This window comes from Mauremys mutica, chromosome 5 (genome assembly GCF_020497125.1).
Source record: "Mauremys mutica isolate MM-2020 ecotype Southern chromosome 5, ASM2049712v1, whole genome shotgun sequence".
Taxonomy (NCBI): Eukaryota; Metazoa; Chordata; order Testudines; family Geoemydidae; genus Mauremys; species Mauremys mutica.
In genome coordinates, this window is record NC_059076.1 from 17,381,527 (window position 1) to 17,400,937 (window position 19,411).

Consider the following 19,411-nt stretch of genomic DNA (forward strand, 5'->3'; position numbering starts at 1 on the left):
AGGATTGGTCCTAAATTCTGACTTTATCCACTAGGCCCATTCTATTTCTGTTCCTCTCACTCCTCTCCACCTCCAACTTTGACCTCTCAGGCTCATCCTCTCCTTTCCATATGTCTTTGCTCTACTTGCCCTCTCGTTCTTGTTTCATGAGGAATGGTTAAACAGAAGCACCCACTGGGCCTTCTCTCTATACCCTTTGTTATCTTATACGCTAACTTGTCTTTCCTCTTACTATTCTCTCCTCTGATGGAAGCTCTCCAGCATTCCATATTCATTGCCCTCCTTGGGATCTTTTCTACTCCGGTTTGAAATTAGAACTGATTAAATGAATAGAGTTTATTCATTCAGTCTATTGTCTGTTATTTTTTACCTTTTGCTTCCCAGGAGCCTTTTTGTTTTGTTTGATAAGTTTTGTCATTTATGAGGTATAATTAAGAATAGCTTCACTTCGTTTCTATAGGTTTTGATTTATTGCACAGATTATCAGTTTTAACTGGTCTTTCTTTCCCTTTAGCAGGTATTGGCTTAGGTAGCTTTTCAGTATTTATTTCTAGATCATTAATGAGAAGAAAATTAAAAATGAGCCCAGGATGTCAGTAAACCAAAATGAAAAGTCACTAAAATACAACTCCGTCTTCCATTAGAAATTCCACAGCCGTGACTGGACCTCCCTGCCATATTCCCTGCCATATTTTAAGTTTTCCTAGATTTAGAGTCCAAGACCAGAAAGGGAGCATAGTGATCATTTAGTCTGACCTTCTGTATATGTATTTTAGGTTATTCGTTTACAAATAACCTGCAGGAATTCAGAAAGGGATGGAGTATCAAGCACAGCAGAGACAGGCCAATTTTATATACTCTTCATTTTCTGTCCTAAGCAGTCATGTAGTGTTTGGAGACTAATGAAGAGTTGCTGTCTCTCACCCCAGAGGAGACATATGCCAGCAATGGGGGAAGAGAGTCCAACAGAAAGTTTGTAAAATCTGTAGAGCAACTTGAGATCTGCGAATGGTGCTCATGGTTCCTGGGCACACGTATGTCCCAGCATCCTGTTTCCAGGTTCTGGCCTGCCGCTGAGTCAAACGACCGGGGTCACATGAGAACTGCTGGGGTGCAGCACTTATTATAAGAGAGTGGCTATTCATACAGAAAGAGGAGAACCCAGGGCCAGTGGAATCCATACAAGCCAAGTGGGAGCAGAACAAGTCTCAGCTAGGAGAGGCTTTAGAAATGAAATGGTTTGGGGAAGGAACTTCAAAGCCTGGGGAGAGGGCTGGCAGATTTGTATTGGCAGTTATGTTTGAACTGTTATGTTTTCTTAGCAAATCAGAGCCAAAGAAGGGGATGTGACATAAACCACGAGTCTACATGTACTTCTCTGGGGAAACTGAGGCAGCGGACCAATAACCTGATGGGGTAAGCTGGCCATAGCACTGTCCCATACACCAGCCGTTCTCAACCAGGGGTCCGGTGCCCCGTGGGGGCCGCAAGCCGGTTTCAGGGACTCCACCAAGCAGGGCCAGTGTTGGACTCATTAGGGCCCAAGGCAGAAAGCCGAAGCTCCGCCGTGCAGGGCTGAAGCCCGGGGCCATGCCACCTGGGGCTAAATCCGAAGCCTGGGCAATGTAGCTTTGCGGGGCCCCTTGTGGTGTGGGGCCCCAGGCAACTGCCCCGCTTTCTACCCCTTAACGCCAGCCCTGGCTTTTATATGCAGAAAACCAGTTGTGGTGGCACAGGTGGGCCATGGAGTTTTTATAGCATATTTGGGTGGAGGGGACTCAAAGAAAAAGGTTGAGAACCCCTGCTCTACACACAGTAAGTGTATATTATGATGCATACAGTTAAAGAGTATGGGCCCTGATCCTGAAAAGGGATCAGCCTGCACAGTCCCAGCAAATCTGCCTGTCAAGCTGGAGTCTGTGCAGGCAGCTCCCTTGGCAGGCCTAGAGCGCTGGTTTGCCTCCATTAGTACATCCAAAGCCCTCCACTTGGAACACTCTCTCACACCAGCAGACCAAGGGGCACAATGCTGCAGTCTGACTGTCACCATTTCAACTAGCATGGCCTTCAGCCAGGTTTGGTTAGCTGCCAAGTTGGAGAGCAGGTGCGCATCTCATTCGTGTCACTTTTGCACAGAGATGGATTGTTTTTAAATTGATCATTTAATACCATATTAAGTGTTTTTAATGCTGGCTGAGTGTTTGCTCATTGCCTTTCATTAAGCAGATCAGCAATTCCTATCTTCTCCCTTTAAAAGAGGGGTTAAAAAAGCCATGTTACTGCCATTATGGTATTACAAAACACTTTCCTCAGATTTGATGTAAAATAATTTGTACTACTAGGCTCTGTCACTGGAGAATTTAATATTCCTTTAAAAGAAAGGCCACTCAGCACTTATACAGTGCCTTTTCATCCTCAAAGGACTTTTAATGTTTAGCATGTGGGTAGTCTGTGCCATCCAGGAGGTTAGATGATCAGAGCCCTTCAAATAGGACATTAAAGTGTCGCAGCAGCGGAAGTGAGAAAGCACTGATGTCATACACGACACCAGCACATTTTAAGATAACACTAAAGTCTGCCAGCTACCCTGCCAACAGATAAAAGACATTTGCAGCAGACTAGAGTCACATCTCGCCTACAGATAAAGAAGATTAGCCATAAGCTGAAAAAAACGGATGGTAAACATGCTGGTAGATTTACTAGTGTCAAGCTATCAAATGTTAGAAAGATGGTATCATGCAAAGAACCTCCTATTAGACCACTTTAAGGTAATAGTTAATAAAAGTTAAGGTAGGGTCTACTGCATTTGTATAGAATCAAGACTTGAGAGTTTATCCAAGCTGTACTACAGCAGATTTAATAGTATACGAAGCATAACAGAATTAAAACGAGAAAGGAGCCAAAACAGAAATCTTTTATATGAACTCTCTCAAAGTTTGAAGGTTCACATAAAAACCAGAATTGAAATCCAAACCCCCACTGCTATTATTATTTACTATTTGTATTGTGGCAGCACTGAGGGCCTTGTCTATATCTGGGGGCCCCTCAATATGCTAGGTGCTGCACAGATACAAAACAAGACAGTCTCTGCCCCACAGAGCTTACACTTTAAGTAATCACTCCTAATTTTGCAACAGCAAAATCAGAGTCTGTGGAGGTTTTGAAGACACAAAAACGCAGCTCTCTCTGCTATTCTCCAATTTAAACTAAACTAAGTTATCAAAACAAATGAACAAAGTACATTCTGTGGTGGATTTTTCCTTGCTTAGATCTTTTAATTTCACTTGTTCATTTATACTATATTTAAAAAAAAAAGAATCAATCAGTAATTCACAAAGTCTCCCACTGTTACTGCAAAATAAGTGATGTTTTGAGTGAAGCAAAATTAAAGGTAGCATTTTATGACATTACACAATTTCACACACACCCCAAATGTGTGATAATACAAATCCACTGACATCACAACAGGGGCAAGCAAAAGAAAAAAGGGTTTAGCAAAAGTGGCAAATGGTTTTAGGGGTTGGGAGGTTTGTTGTTTTTTTTTTTATTAAAGTTTCTCTTGTTGCAAAGTCCCTAATTAAGTTCCATGTTTCTCCGATCCATGTGTACAGACGTTTATATAGATAACTCCCCTTAACATTGATGAGATCCACACAGAAATTTCCAGTGTAACAGATTTCTATTCTAGTCAGGTTCCAATACTGCATCCAACTTCATGGCATCCCTAACTTATTAAAGTCGATGGATACAGGGTGGGGGGAAACTTGCGGAAATGCAGGCCACATTCACCTACATACCTGAACCCTGTCAGAGTGCCCCTCCTTCTTCACAGGTTTAACTGAGTTGCCAAACTTGAAATCAAGTATCCTCCACCCCACTATGAAGTCAGAGCTACTACTGGCTTGAGGGGAGTTAGAGAGGCAAGATCTTATCACAAAGGATAAGGTGGAGCTTAACTTTTTCCCTTGTTCCAAAACAAGTTAAGTAATCTGTCTCACATATCTAGATTCCTAACTTAGTGGAATTTTAGGAATACGTCACTACCTTTTAAGAAAGGAATGTACAGTGCTGTAGATAAAAGGGGCTGCTTTTCTTTTCTGAAAAACTTGACCCTGGAGCTCTGTCTGTTCCTCATTCTCGCAATAATGCTTACATTTTCCCATTCTCTGAAATGGAATCGGGAAGTAACCTCAGTAAAATATGCTGAGCCATATTTCCGAGCATCTCTATACGACGTGAGCCAGCCGCCAACAAAGCAGCTCTTCATTAAAAAAAAAAATATATTGTAGTTATTACTTATGCCCTTTTGATATTAAAGCAAGGTAGGCAGGTAGCATTTACCCATTAACATCAGAAGTGAAATGATAACTTCTCTATGACAATAAGCAGGAAATGGCCAGAAACACACAGAGATCTTAAATTAGCTTCAAAGTCTGGGGACATGCCATAAGGGCATATGCTCTCATATAGTTCCCATTTGTGTTACTGTTACAGGTAAATTAGGCACATGCATGTGTGGTGTGTTTTTGGTTAGGCAAATGCAACATATACAAAAGGCCAACACATGTGAATAATTATTTATATGGCAAAGTGCCCAAAATGTGCCCGGTACTGTCAAAGCACATACAAAAAGGACAACCCATGCCCCAAACAGCAGAGGTGAAGTGGCAACTCGAAGTCTTTTCACATTAGCACACCTGTTCCTATTCCGATACAATGGCAGTTGCTACACTGCAAATATTCAAAAATGTACATGTGCTAGCTTCCTTAACTAGTTATCTGGGGTGTTTAAGAAGTTTCACTGTAGTACCTAGGCACTGCCATTAATGAGAACAAGGGAGTTAGTTATACAACCCAAAGTTTGAGTCTATCAAAAGGCTCAGACCTGGAGTTACAGTTCCCAGTCTCCTGTGCTGAAGAATTATATTGATACTTCATCTCCTCTTACTCCCTGCCCCCAGCAAGGTGATAACAATTGGACTGTGATTCTTTAATGATTGATCACATTTGCATATTTGCCTGGAAAGAATATTGAAGAAGGGTCAGATAGAAAATCATAGTCTTAACAGCCACCCAAAACCCTTCTATTTTTAATACACCTTTAGGGGGTTGGCATGACCTTTTGCTGCTCTGCTCCTTACACCTATAACTGTGTTTTATTATCTGGGGGGCAGAGGGCAGGTTTTATTTACATTGTTTCCACCTGCAGTTACAGGGCTTGTCACCATTTTAGGCTTTAAAATATGGAGAAACATTTAAAGAAAAAATTACATGTCTACACTCTGTGCCAAAGCTTTCACACCCGTGGGGGTCCGTATCCTCTAACAAGAGACCCTCTCACCCCAACCCCTATAGACAGTAAATGGCCTAGTTAAAACCAACAGGGTGATTTTTATAGCTACGGAGCACAGCTGACATAGCTGAGGAAACAAAACACTGCGCTTCTCATACCTGGCAGTTTCCAGGCTATTTTTCATTGAAATGATTGGTTTGAATTGCTGGAAGCTTGATAGTTGCACTTAGAGACCCAATCGCTGTATTTTGCATATATTTTCTAAAACTACTTTCATAGTTTGGCAGGAGTTACACAAATATATTTAGTTTATGCAAAAAAAAATTTTCAGACGCTCTTGTTCATTTCTTTAAATTTAGGGCAACTCTTGGCCTAGTTAAACAGGTCCCTTTTCTCACAGAAAGTCATGGCCTGTATTTCTTCTAAGCCGAAAGAATCCCACAGAAAATGATCCTCTTAGTGCCCTGAGTCTGGCGCCCAGGGGCCAGCACTCAATACCGACTCAGCTGGGACTATTTTGTGCAAGGGTCTCCTCCATTGTCAGGCCTGCCAATGTATGCTATACAAGATGCGATATTGATTCGTAAGTGCTGTGAAATGCATTTATGTAAAAACACACAGCATCTCATGGCTATTCTGTGGAGGCATGTGAATGTTATTTTGGAAATAAAAAAGGAAGAATGGCAGCAGCACATAAAGCATCCCGTTTTCAAAGTGAGAGTTAAGGTGTAAAGAGTCAGGTCCACGCTAATTCTGGCTGCCGCCATTTCAATCATTTTTAAGCTTAATTGTTCAGAAAAAACTATCCCTTTTCACTGAATCTGCCTGTGACAATTTGTTTTGCTCCAATATATAAATTTTAAAGAGACACATTAACCCCAAGAAATATAGATCTCTTACCTTCCACTTCTTCTTCGTCGCATACATGCTTAAGGAAGGAGGCCCCTCTGTCCAGCACCGCCTCATCCTCCATTCTGTAGTAATAGAAAAGAAAAAAAGAGTGCTCAGACTTCTCCTGGAGTGAGCTATTTGAACCAGCCCAACTCCTGGGCAGGTTAACCTGCAAACTATTGTTCATGTTATTGGGTGGGTGCTGTTGCTCTTCTTTCCGTGTCTGCTGTTCCTTCATGCAGCTGCTTTTGAATGCCGTTTGGTATTAAGCTGGTCCCACGTAGCTCAAACTCTAACCTTGAGAGGGCATCAGTGGTAGCAGGTGAGAAAGGTAATCCCAGCTCGGAGTCTTTTCTTTTAAAAAAGAGACGCACATAGTAGTTTGGTGCGTCTGTACACTAGCCAATAGCTTGTGGAAATCCGGTTTCACTTAAAAGCTCTTCTAAAAACACACTGCCTATAGAGCCACCTACACAGACAGACATACATAGTGCATACAGACAGACAGAGACACACACATTCTCATGCACGGTGAGAAACGAGGCGCCAGCCAGCCTCTTAATACCAGCAAAGCACACTTCTCTGTGGAGAGGCAAGCTTTGTGTCACATGTTGGCCTTACGGAAATCTGACATCTGAGGATTATCCAGAGACCAAGCTACAGCAAGTCGGGCCATCACAACAGTCATTGGTGTGTGCCGGCCATTCATTCACGTATTGATATTCTAAATTTCTTTCTTTCATTTCTCTTTCCCCTTTCCTTCTCCCCTCACCTCCCATTTGTTCCTAATTTTATAACAATGCCAGGAAGCCTTCCTGTTCCATTAAATGTGATTTTCACTATACAATTTCACTACTAAATAAGATCGCTGACCCTTCCCAAACAAGTGTTTGTAAACCTACTTCTGACTGGCAAATAATCAAGAGTAACAGTCAAAATTAAAGGAAGCCTGCAACATACTTTGCTAAATACTTTAAATTATATTTAATGTAGATAAGTAAACATTTGTCAACCTTTACCATTCTTAGGATAGGGAAACCATTCAGTGATAATCAAATACACGTTCTTAATTTACACACTGCAAGCAGCGCTGAAGTCAATGAGGCTTTCCAGAGCGTGCAACACTGCAGAACTGCGGCCTAAAGTGTTCTTCCAACTGTGAAAGACAGATGCATTTGGGAAACAAAACATTGCACCCTTCCTGCAAAGGCTCAGAGGGCCAGCCCGAAGTGGGGGAATCCCTGGAGAACATACTAACACATTATCAGGTCTTCTAATCATGCTCTAAAAGCAACAGCAGCTACCAGTAAATTGATTTAGATCTTCAAGAGCTCAGGGTAATCTTGCGCATATAGAGACCTAGCAAACAAATTTGTTTACTAGGGTGTCTGCTTTGCTACAGGAGGTCAAGCTTTCTCTGAGCAAAAGCCATTCCAAAAATTTTATAAGCCAATAAGCTTCATAATTCCCCGTCTCTCCATTTTCCAGCTAACAGTTTACCAGCAATTCTCCCATCAACACTTGTGTTTTCCTCCATCTTGGACTCAGTTAGTAACATCCACATTATTGTAGCCTTTAGCTATTAGCTCACTTCGCACAGCAGATTCCCGAGTATTTCATATAGGGGAAGGCGCAGAGAAGACGGGGCCAGATTCAAAACCAATAACTGAACACCTGCAGTGCATTTGTTTCTTCTGGACTACTGTACAACAATAATTACTAGAGCACCATCTGATATGTTTCATTCTAGAGATGAGCCCAAACCAACACCCCAGATCCTGGCACCCACAAAGTTTGGATCCAATTCTGATTTTTGCAGCACAGGCCCATCTCTAGTTAGTATAGTCTGTGAGGTTTCCTCACATACTGTATGTAGCAGGTAACCAGAAGTCTGTTCTGGAGGATAAATTCCTATGATTTTACAACGTATGAACATTGTACCATTTTACAAGCTGCTGTTCCCCTGCACGATGAGATAAGACTTAACATTCTCTACAAGCTAGCATTAGCAGCTAACAATACAAAGCCAGCACACGCACAAAAGCCTTGCCCCAGAGTTCACATTTATTAAATTATTCAACAATATTTGCGCAACTTTTGTTACGCAGACAAAGGAACTGATTCCATGGCTGGTCGTCTATGTGCAATGGGTCAGAGAGAAAATGAGTGTAAAATAAACTGTTTTTCTTTTTAAACAGCACAGCAGTTGCTTGCTATAAATGCAGCTGAAAACATCTGGAACAGATGGCACTGAATTTTCAGACCAAATAGAAACCTAATACACATGTATTTCTCCCTTGATTACTTCACAAAACGTCTATTCTTACAGAGGCTTCCTCACAAACTGCTCTGCCAATATGTCAAAGGAGAAGATCCTCTTTTAAAGAAGTAATATCAATTCATTCAGAACCCCGATTGTGTGTGTGTTTATGAATGTGTTTTATAAACATATCAATAGGAATATTTTCAAAAATTATTTCCTGTCCAGTTTTAAACATTGCCCCACTCGCCAAACATTGCAGTATTGTGGTAATGTAGCGTAACCAAAGAGTGACGGCGACTAGGGGGAAAAAGAACAGAACTGCCCACAAGGAGTGAAATGTGGACAAGGTGAATGAATGGTAAAGGGAAGATTTAGTTTTTAAAATTCTATTTGAATAATCTAAAATAGCATATGTAACACTGGCAAGTTTGGGGCTTTTAAAATGTGGTTTTAATCAGACAGTCCCTTTAAGCTACTTTGAGTGACACCGCACCATTACATACAGATCACATGAGAATCATCATGAAAATCTTCAGCTATAAGAACTTTTATTATGAGAGGAAGAGAAACATCTCCCTCCACTTCCCCTCAGGTGTCCCCCTCCAGCTGCTGATGGAAAAGCCGGGTAGTCAAGAGCAGCGTTACCAGCTGCTAAACAGCGAGTGACAAGCGGCCAGCAGACAAACTGTAGTGTACAGCTGTCTTTGGACATTACTGTTAAAGGCACCTGCATTACACAGTTCAGGACAAACTCACACTCTCATATCTTTGGCATTTTATATGGTTTTACAGTAACAGCTTCTAGTTTCAGAGGATCCTTAACTGTTTACAGCATATTTCAACCTTTCTGCTTTCACCAAAACCTGCAGAAGGAGATACAGGTTGAATGGCCAGAACTAGTACTTCACTTCAGTTGCCTTGGTTATCATCATCATGGCAAATCCCAGAGGCATGTGGCCTCCTTGCAAATTGAGCAGCATCTGGATCCATCTCTGGAAAGAGGCTTAAGGTGATCAGGTGGTAAACTCAGTTTATGTCCATCACTGGCAATTCTGTCACGTCCCCAACGCTTTCAGCACCCACCTGATCACCATTCCTTGGTGCACACGCTTCAGAATCTGCTGGACTTCCAGTCTAATAATATGTCCACACCAAGAAAACCATCAAAACCAAACCAGTGCTGATGGAGGCAGTTGCTGAGTTTGGCTTCAAATATCCTAATCTCTGATCTTGTCCTGCCACTTGATACGGAGCAGCTAACAAAGTCAACAAGAATCAAAAACATAAATCCAGTGTTCTTCAGCCTTCGTCGGAGCCCATGTTCACTGCCTTACAATGGAGTTTGTATAATGGTGGTTCTACAGATCCTCAGCTTCACAGCAAGTCTGATGTCACGAGGCCCCCAACAAAGGCCGTTGCAGGGCCTGAAACATGGTGGCAGTTGCTTCTATACAAGCATCCACATCTTTTCTTCCAGCACTATGACGCTGCCCAAATATCGGTGCCTCGCCTGGACTGGCTGATACGGAGCTGGTTGTAATGCAGAGCTGGAGGCCGCTTGATGATAATGGGTAGGGGTTCAAACCATTGCTTATCGCTCAACCAGATCAGCTGCAACAATTCGCCAGACAATGTCACTGGTATATTCAGGATCTCAGAGCAGAATGGTTTCCTACCTGGGAGTGCAGCCAGACTGTGTTCTGTCACAATCATTGTTCAATACCACCATTCACTGATTGATGGATAAGCTTGAGGCGGCAGCTGTCAGTGGCACTGAGCTGACGGCCTTGGCTCCCAGCCTTGTGTTTAATCCACTGGGATTTATACAATTACACCCAGAAGTACCACCTCCTGATTGACTTTTCTGCCTGTCTCAGATTGTCAAAACACTCCCTCTGGCCAAAATTTGGCATGAAAGATGCATTGCAAATTTTCACCAAAAAATGTTCAGACTCCTAAAAAACTTTTGGGGGGGGGGGAGAAAATTAAATTTGGGACAGCAGTTGCACAAAAAGAAAACTGGTGAAAATCTTCAAGAGTTTACTGGAGATGTGGAAAAAGGACGATACACAATTCTCCCCCACCAGCATACCGTGGCTGCAAGGTAGAGCAAGCTGCCCTGTCCCATAGTGGAAAAAGCTAGAGCTATTGGATGGAACAGAGTCTTGGTCCTGAGAGAGGAAAGGGTCTCAACTCAAAGGCCTGGTCTACACTAGGCGTTTAAACCGGTTTTAGGAGCGTAAAACCGATTTAACGCCACACCCGTCCACACTGAGAGGCCCTTTATATCTATATAAAGGGCTCTTTAAACCGGTTTCTGTACTCCTCCCTAACGAGAGGAGTAGCGCTAGTATCGGAATTACCATATCAGATTAGGGTTAGTGTGGCCGCAGATCGACGGTATTGGCCTCCGGGTGGTATCCCACAGTGCACCACTGACCGCTCTGGACAGCAATCTGAACTCGGATGCAGCGGCCAGGTAGACAGGAAAAGCCCCGCGAATTTTTGAATATTTCCTGTTTGCCCAGCGTGGAGCTCCAATCAACACATGTGGCGATGCAGTTAAAAATCAAAATAAAGAAAGAGCTCCAGCATGGACCATGCGGATGTGATTGCTGTAAAGGCAGGCAAATCTGTTCTATCAGCGCTCCGTTACAGAAGACGAAATTCAAAATCATTTTTAAAAAATCTCCAGACAGACACCATAGCAGGGACTCAGCGCACTGCTGCGTGACAAGCGTAACGGAAAGCCAAAGAATCAAATGGACGCTCATGGACTGGAGGACTCAAGCTATCCCACAGTTCCTGCAGTCTCCGAAAAGCATTTGCATTCTTGGCTGAGCTCCAAATGCTTCTAGGGTCAAACACAGTGTCCGCGGTGGGTCAGGGCATAGCTCGGCAATTTACGCACCCCCCCACCCCCCCAGAAGTGAAAGGGAAAACAATCCTCTCTTGACTCTTTTACATGTCACCCTATCTTTACTGAATGCTGCAGATAGACGCGATGCTGCAGCACTCAACACCAACATCCTTGCTGATGGGTGGCTGATGGTGCAATATGGCTGATATACATCGTCATCATCAGCCTATTGGCATATGGGGCAGTGCAAAAGGACTGGTAACCATGCCGACTAGCATCCGCGAGGTCGATCAAGGGCGCCTGGCCATAATTTTTCCTGGTAGATGGTGCAGTATGGCTGGTAACCGTCCTCATCATAGCAACAGGGGGCTGAGCTCCATCAGCCCCCACCCTTCATGTGTAAAGAAAAGATTCAATTGCCCCTGGACTAGCAGTGCGATGCTGGGCTCCTCTCCTCCACACTGCTTAATGTCCTGTCTGGACTATCATAGCAGCTGGAGGCTGCCTTCCACTCATTTCTCACTAACAAGTCACTGTGTCTTATTCCTGCATTCTTTATTACTTCATCACACAAGTGGGGGGACAATGCTACGGTAGCCCAGGAAGGCTGGGGGAAGAACGGAATCAACAGGTGGGGTTGTTGCAGGAGCACCCCCTGTGAATAGCATACAGCTCATAATTTCTGCAGGATCTGACACAGAGCAGCTGTGCTCTCTGGTTCTATGATACAGTGGTTCTCTAGTACACTTGCCCATATTCTAGGCAGGACTGATTCTATTTTTAGATACCAAAAAGGAGGAATTGACTCAGGGAGTCATTCCCAATTTTGGCTTTTGCGCCCCTGGCTGATCTCAGCCAGGGGCACTTATGACAGCAGCAAATGGTGCAGTGCAAAAGGACTGGTAACCATGATCATCTTATTACCAATTTATGGTATGGTAGATGGTACAGTATGGCTGGTAACCATCTCTGCTGTCATGCAAAAGCAAAAGCATGCTGCTGTGTAGCGCTGCTGAATCGCCTCTGTCAGCGGCATCTAGTACACATACGGTGACAGTCACAAAAGGCAAAACAGGCTCCACGATTGCTATGCTATGGCGTCTGCCAGGGCAATCCAGGGAAAACGGGCTTGAAATGATTGTCTGCCGTTGCTTTCCCAGAGGAAGGAGTTACTGACGACATTTACCCAGAACCACCCGCGACAATGATTTTTGCCCCATCAGGCACTGGGATCTCAACCCGGAAATTCCAAGGGGCAGGGGAGGCTGCGGGAACTATGGGATAGCTACGGAATAGCTACCCACAGTGCAACACTCCAGAAATCGACGCTAGCCTCGGACCGTGGACACACACCACCGATTTAATGTGTTTAGTGTGGCCGCTCGCACTCGATTTTATACAATCTGTTTTGCTAAACCGGTTTATGTAAATTCGGAATAATCCCGTAGTGTAGACCTACCCTAAGAGAGAAGAGGAAGAGTGGAGTAGGCTTGCTATCCCGGTAAGGACATGCCATATGGGTGGGATTTTCAAAAGCATGTGGCCTAACTCTGACATCAATGGCAACTGCTAGAGCTGGGAAGAAATTTTTCATTTTGACTTACACTGTTTTGTATCAGTTGTTGAAGACCAAAAAAAGTCTGTTTTCCATTTTCTAGATTTGGGAAAATCAAATTTTCTAATGGGAAAAAATTGGGGGCAAAAAAAGGTTAACTTGTTGACTTCTGCAGGAGCTGAGCTGGGCCAATCGGGAGCACTTCTGAAAAATCCCACCCTACATAAGTGAGATTTTGACCAAAGTCCATCATCATATATCAGATACAGCATCCAGCTCAAGTGATAATGTACATGCCTTCCCCTGCTGAGTGCTAGAATCCACAGGAACCCTCTAGTAGCCAATTTAGAAGCAGGACTGACTAGTCTAAAGGGAGTCTCAGCCACTCCTAAGTCCATAAGAATGGTGGCTACAACATAGGATCAAGAGGGCACGATGGTTTAACAGTGGGCAAAAGGAAAAGCTGGAGGAAGGGAAGTAGTGTGAAGTGGTGGGAAAACCTGAGGTTTTGCTATTCCAAAAAAAATCAGATGACCTCCCAAGGGATAATCAGGTAAGTAAGGCTCCCTACTCTGCGTAGTTCTCAGTGAGGCTGTAGTCATGCCAGGGGAAGCACCTCAGAAAGTTCAGTTCCAGTATGATCGAACCCAACTTAAAGGACATGCAGTGCCTCAGTATTAATTTGTTTAATGGATTTTTGTTGTTTTGAAACCACCAGAGAACTCTTGTTCCTTGCCTCTGACCCCTCTTCTTCTTCTCCTCAAGTTTCTTTAGTGGTCTCCACTTTGCACATTACATTCTAAAGCTCCTGCCATGGATGGTCTTGTTGTTAAAGTACCTAACTGGGAGGAGATGTGGATTTTGGGTGGAATTCAAAAGCTTCTGAGAGAGTTAGGCGCACAAGTCCCAACTGACAACATCTTCTTGAGTGATCCTGAACAAAGCAAACAACCTCAGGGCTTGTCTACACTTATCAGGGGATCGATGTGAGGAGATCGATGCATCAGTGGTCGATTTAGTAGGTCTAGTGAAGACCCCTTAAATTGACCACCAATCGCTCTCCCGTTGACTCCTATATTCCACTGGATCGAGAAGAGTAAGGTGAGTCGATGGGAGAGCGTCTCCCGTCGACATCGCGTAGCGTGGACGCTGTGATAAGTAGATCTAAGCTACGTTGACTGGAGTTATGCTATTCACATAACTCGAATTGCGTAGCTTAGATCTACTTTTCTCTTTAGTGTAGATAAGGCCTCAGACAATTTCCCCAGCACTAAACTAGAGAAAATTCATGCCCAACTCACAGTAATGTAATGAGGCTTAGAGTATATAACATGTTCTGAGACCACCATTAGAAAGTTATTATAGCACTGAAGTATTAATTTTTCTATATTATATTTGTCATACTACTCACAGTTGAGATCTTCAATTTAGGCATCACTGCTCAGTCTACAATGCAAGAAAGGAATCTTTTTTTAAAAAAAGACGATCTGTTTGAATGTTTGTTTCTATACAATAGGACACATTTAGAACCTCTGACTCAGAAAGCCTGCCTCATATGCTAATGGAAATCATTTTCAGGGTCTGGAAAGTTTGCAAGATGCAGAACAGCTCTGTTTAATACAAACATTGGAAGTTATAGTGGGAAGGTGAAGACTGAAGGAAGGTTTCTGAAATGGGTTTTAAAGAAAAAGGTTGTTTCTCTACAAAATACAGAACAACTAAACAGATGGAGTGCTGCCACCTTTTGGCTATATAGCCTAAGCACAGAGGCGGTGAAGAATGTGTTTTATGCAAATAAGCCATGCTACAGCAAAAGTACTGCCTTGTTACATGTTTAATTGAAATAGTTTATTGTAAAGAACTTAATTCAGTCCTTCACACGGAGAGTAATCAACACTAGTGCTTTTTATACCTTTATAATTTATGACAGGAGAGAAGAAGATGATTGTAATAAGAAGAGCAGAAAAGCTGATGTGACAGTACTGATTATCAGATTGAGACACAACCAACGCAAGTTAATAAATGTGCAACATTGCTAGAGAACACAGATAATAAATGAGAAGTTTCTGATATGACTTTGTTATTATTCTCGTTTTAAATATGTTTTAAACTCGGGAAGAAACCCAAAAAAGCTTTAGACTTAATGTAAAGACATTCAGCCAGCTCAAGCAACCTATGTGGGTAGCATACAGCTCTTCCAATGAGAGAACCAAGTTTAAAATAGCAATCCCTTTGCAATCAATGAAGTCAGCAGGGGTTGAAAGCATGAAAAGGCTCCAAGGAGGAAAGGAGATTGTGAACATCAAGTCACTTAATAGCAATGCCTATTGGCCAAAACATAAACAATATTAGCAGAACTCTGGAGGGAGGTCAGTTCAGCACTGACTGTGAAACATGGACTCCCAATCCTAAGAAATAAGACCTCTACTCACTGCCAAATGAGACCTGTATACAGAAAAGTGGGAATTGGGTAACAAAGCCTGAACTGAGGCCTGTACCTTCATAAAGGCCATTTGCTTTGCAGGGCCTAGATTTCATTAATCTGCTAGATCTTCTTTTCCTACAATTTCCATCATTGATGGGGAGGCTGCGGAATCTAACACTTGAGAAAACAGTGTCCCCTGCAGAAGCTAACCTTGCTCTCTACTCTTCATACACAACTTTCAACTGAAGAGTCTGCCTCCTTTAGAACAACATGTCTCAGTCCCAAGGGCAGCTGCCTTCAGACTATATCTGTCTGCAGACTTGGGGGCCCTTTGGACTCGGGGCTACTGGCTATCCGAACACCAAGAGCGGCAAAAGACATCCTTCTTCCATTTGCGACTGCCCAGCAGATAGCAAGCAATCTTATTGTCACAAAGCTGGCCATCCTGATCCAAGCACTTGTGACCTCTAGGCTTCTGCTTCTCATATACATGGCTGACACCACATATCCTGAACACAGATTGCCACGAGCACATCACCAATACACCACTCCCTGCACTGGCTTCTCCAAGGGTCCAGAGCTGGCTACCCGACCACTACTCCTTCCATGACAGCTACGTTCCACTGGAACAATGAAATTGTTGACCAGTGCAGGAGGTTCATCAAAGTGAGACACACAATAGTCACTGGAGAGGGACCCAGATTCTGGCACTCCCTTCCCCTAAAGAGGCGAGTCACTCTGGCCCTTGTCACTCCCAGAGCTGAATGCAAAACCACAGTGATGAGACTGAGCTTTTCCTCATTCTGTTACCCTCACAAACAAAAACCCTGCAAACTAATCAAGCTGTTTCTTCCGAAGGCTAATAAGGAAGAAAGAGAAAGAGAAGTTATTACTTCTACTTTTAAATATTTGGGAGGGGTTCAGATACTAAATGGAAGGGGAGATTAACTAGATTAAATCCTAATGAGGAATTGATTACCTTGCAGCTCTTATCTGATTTTTTGTTGAAGAAAAACATTTATACATGTAACCAATTCCTCATTGGGTTCATTTTGTCTACTTTTCTCAACAGAAATTCACATATGGGCTGCAAGAAATGAAGTATGAGCTGTTCAATCACTCTTCACTCTGAATGGCCTGGTTTGTGTGTTTATAAATCAGATAGTTATCTTAAATGTATTTTTCCTTTGGTTATAAAACAATTTACTTGTGTACGCTCTCAGCAAGAGGCTATGATCAGCAGGGACAAAAAAAAAAAAAAACCACTCTTCCATTCTACTCCAGAGAGGTCCCCAACTATTTTATTCTTCTTTACGAATACAAAACTAGCTCCCTTTCAAAAGTAACTCTTGATAATCTACTGGGTTTAAATCCTAAAAAACACACCTTTCTGCTATGGGACTGAGGGATGACATAACACCATAGCGCACTAGACTTGGACTTAAGAGAGCTAGGTTCAACTCCCAGCTCAGTTTCAGCTTTCTTTTGTCATCTTGACCAAGTCATTTCAGCTTCCTTGTGCCTCAGTTTCCCCTTCTGTAAAATGGGGGAGTCCACTTCACAGATCTTATCCTCGTGACACCACTGTGAGATACAGAGGTGCTCAGATACTACAGTGAGCCACGTAAGTATCTAGTGAGATACATTTTCTAGACAAGTTGGAGTAACTAAAACCAAAATAAAACAAAAATCTAAGAGGTTTCATGTATCCTGTACAGGAAAAGGCTGAGATGGCAGAGCCAAAGCAACTCCAAAGTAGCATGGACTATTTTTATTTCATAGTAAGTATTAAATATGGACCCCATCTGATTGCTTCCACAACAGTTGTTGGTGTATGTCACCAGGATGCAGTAAAAGCACTTGCTTATTGGTGTGGCAGAACTCCGTGGATCACGTCTTCACCCAAAGGGCATGTGACACCTTGGAGACTCACCTTCCTTTTTGGTATATACCACATAAATGTGTTGGTCATGTACACCTATCACAATGAACAGTGCAGGACAGCTGGTAAAGGAGCCTTTATGTTATCATAAGAACGGCCATATTGGATCAGACCAATGGTCCATCTAGCCCAGTATCCTGTTTCTGACAGTGGCCAATGACAGATGCTACAGAGTGAGCGAACACAACAGGACAATTTATCGAGTGATCCATCCTGTCATCCAGTCCCAGCTTCTGGAAGTCACAGGTTAAGGGACATCCAGAGCATGGCATTGAATCTCTGACCATCTTAGCTAATAGCTGTTGATGGACCTATTCTCCATGAATTTATCCAATTCATTTTTTTAATCCAGTTATACTTTTGGCCTTCACAACATCCCCAGCAATGAGTTCTACAGGTTGACTGTGCATTGTGTGAAATAGTACTTCCTTATGTTTGTTTTAGACTTGCTGCCTATTCATCTCATTGGGTGACCATGGTTTGTGTGTTAGGGTAACTAACACTTCCTTATTCATGTTCTCCACACCCTTCATAGATTCTAGGACTGGAAGGGACCTTGAGAGGTCATCAAGTCCAGTCCCCTGCCCTCATGGCAGGACCAAACACTGTCTAGACCATCCCCGATAGACATTTATCTAACCTACTCTTAAATATCTCCAGAGACGGAGATTCCACAACCTCCTTCATGATTTTATAGACCTCTATCATATCACCCCTCAGCTTGGAAAAGAAACAACTGAATAGTCACAGTCTTTTTAATCTCCCCTCAGAGGACAGCTGTTCCGTAGACTTAGTCATTTTTGTTCTTCTTCTCTAACTTTTCCAATTCGAATATATCTTTTTTGAGATGGGGTGACCAGAACATCTTGCAGTATTCAAGATGTGGGCGAACTATGGATTTACATAGGGGCAAGATGATACTCTGTCTTATTTTCTATCCCTTTCCAAATTGTTCCTAACATTGTTAGCTTTTTTGACTGCTGCTGAACACTGAGCACGTTTTCAAGGAACTAGCCACAATAACTTCAAGATCTTTCCTGAGAGGTAACAGCTAATTTAGACCCCGTTGTTTTTACACATACACACACACACAAATAAAATTGGGATTATATTTCCCAGTATGCATTACTTTGCATTTATCAACAATTAATTTCATCTGCCATTTTCTTGATCAGCCACCTACACATGGTGCAATCTATCAGTGTGAAAGATCAGATTCTGGACCCGACTCGGCAGACCACTCAAGTGTGTGTAACTTTAAGCACATACTTACATCCCATTAATAAGCACTGCCTCAGTGCACTGCTGAATCGGGGACCTGACTAACCGTGATTAAATACATTCAGTGGCTGCAGTCACAAAAACTCTAAAGAGGTATTGTCCTTATAATTTCAGTATATCAGGCCATTTTCTGGACATCATAGTAAAATGAAATATTAAAAGTTTATTTTGCCAAAATAATGGTGCTGATTATTTAAAGTTCCCAATTGGTCAGATAATTAGGTGAAATATTTACACATTTAGGGACATAATATTTATTAACTGCCAGATACAGATATGAGAAATCACAGCTCTGAGAATGAAGTGTATGTATTTGAAATTGAGAGCATGTGTATCCTACATTTTCAGAGGATTTATGTTTAGGTTCTTGTAGAAATTTTACAGCTATTCAAGCAAGCTGGTCTGAGGAACACGTCCCTATTAATGCTGATGTTAAGCTAGCTTCAACTGCTTCCAAATCTATAGGATGATGCTTCCATTTCTATCCTTGTTGTTACAGTAACTACCAAGGAAGGGTTGGGGGCAGGTCATGCAATCAGAAGTGTGCGATCAGCACTTAATTGGCATGAATTGGCATAACTTGCTCCTGGTCTTGCCACACAAATAAGTAAATCGGATCATCCCAATCTCATAACAATAAAATATTTTATACCACTAGCCATAGATATCTAAATATTGGAGACCCAGAAGTTCATTCCCACAAACTTCACCTGGCCATCTTTCCCTTGGAACCTACTTTAAGAATAGAGGGAGGAGATTTTGAAAGGTACAAATGAGAACTCTGTTCCCCACTCCAACTGGGGGGTCAATGGCATTTGGATACCTGATTTTGTGCTTTTGAAAATACCAAGAGAAGTCAACGTTACCAACAGTCACCAATATGGCGGAGACATATGCATCT

General features: G+C 42.6%; 1 protein-coding gene across 5 annotated transcripts in view; it reads right to left on the minus strand.

The window, feature by feature from the left end:
• Nucleotides 1-19,411, minus strand: part of SLC4A4 (solute carrier family 4 member 4) — a 303,735-nt gene that overhangs the window by 212,065 nt on the left and 72,259 nt on the right. For all 5 annotated transcript variants that reach the window (XM_045019895.1, XM_045019894.1, XM_045019896.1 and 2 more), the window contains one exon: nt 6,194-6,267. In XM_045019895.1, the coding sequence (XP_044875830.1) occupies nt 6,194-6,267 (74 nt within the window). Of the gene's footprint in view, nt 1-6,193; nt 6,268-19,411 lie in introns of those variants that run through there.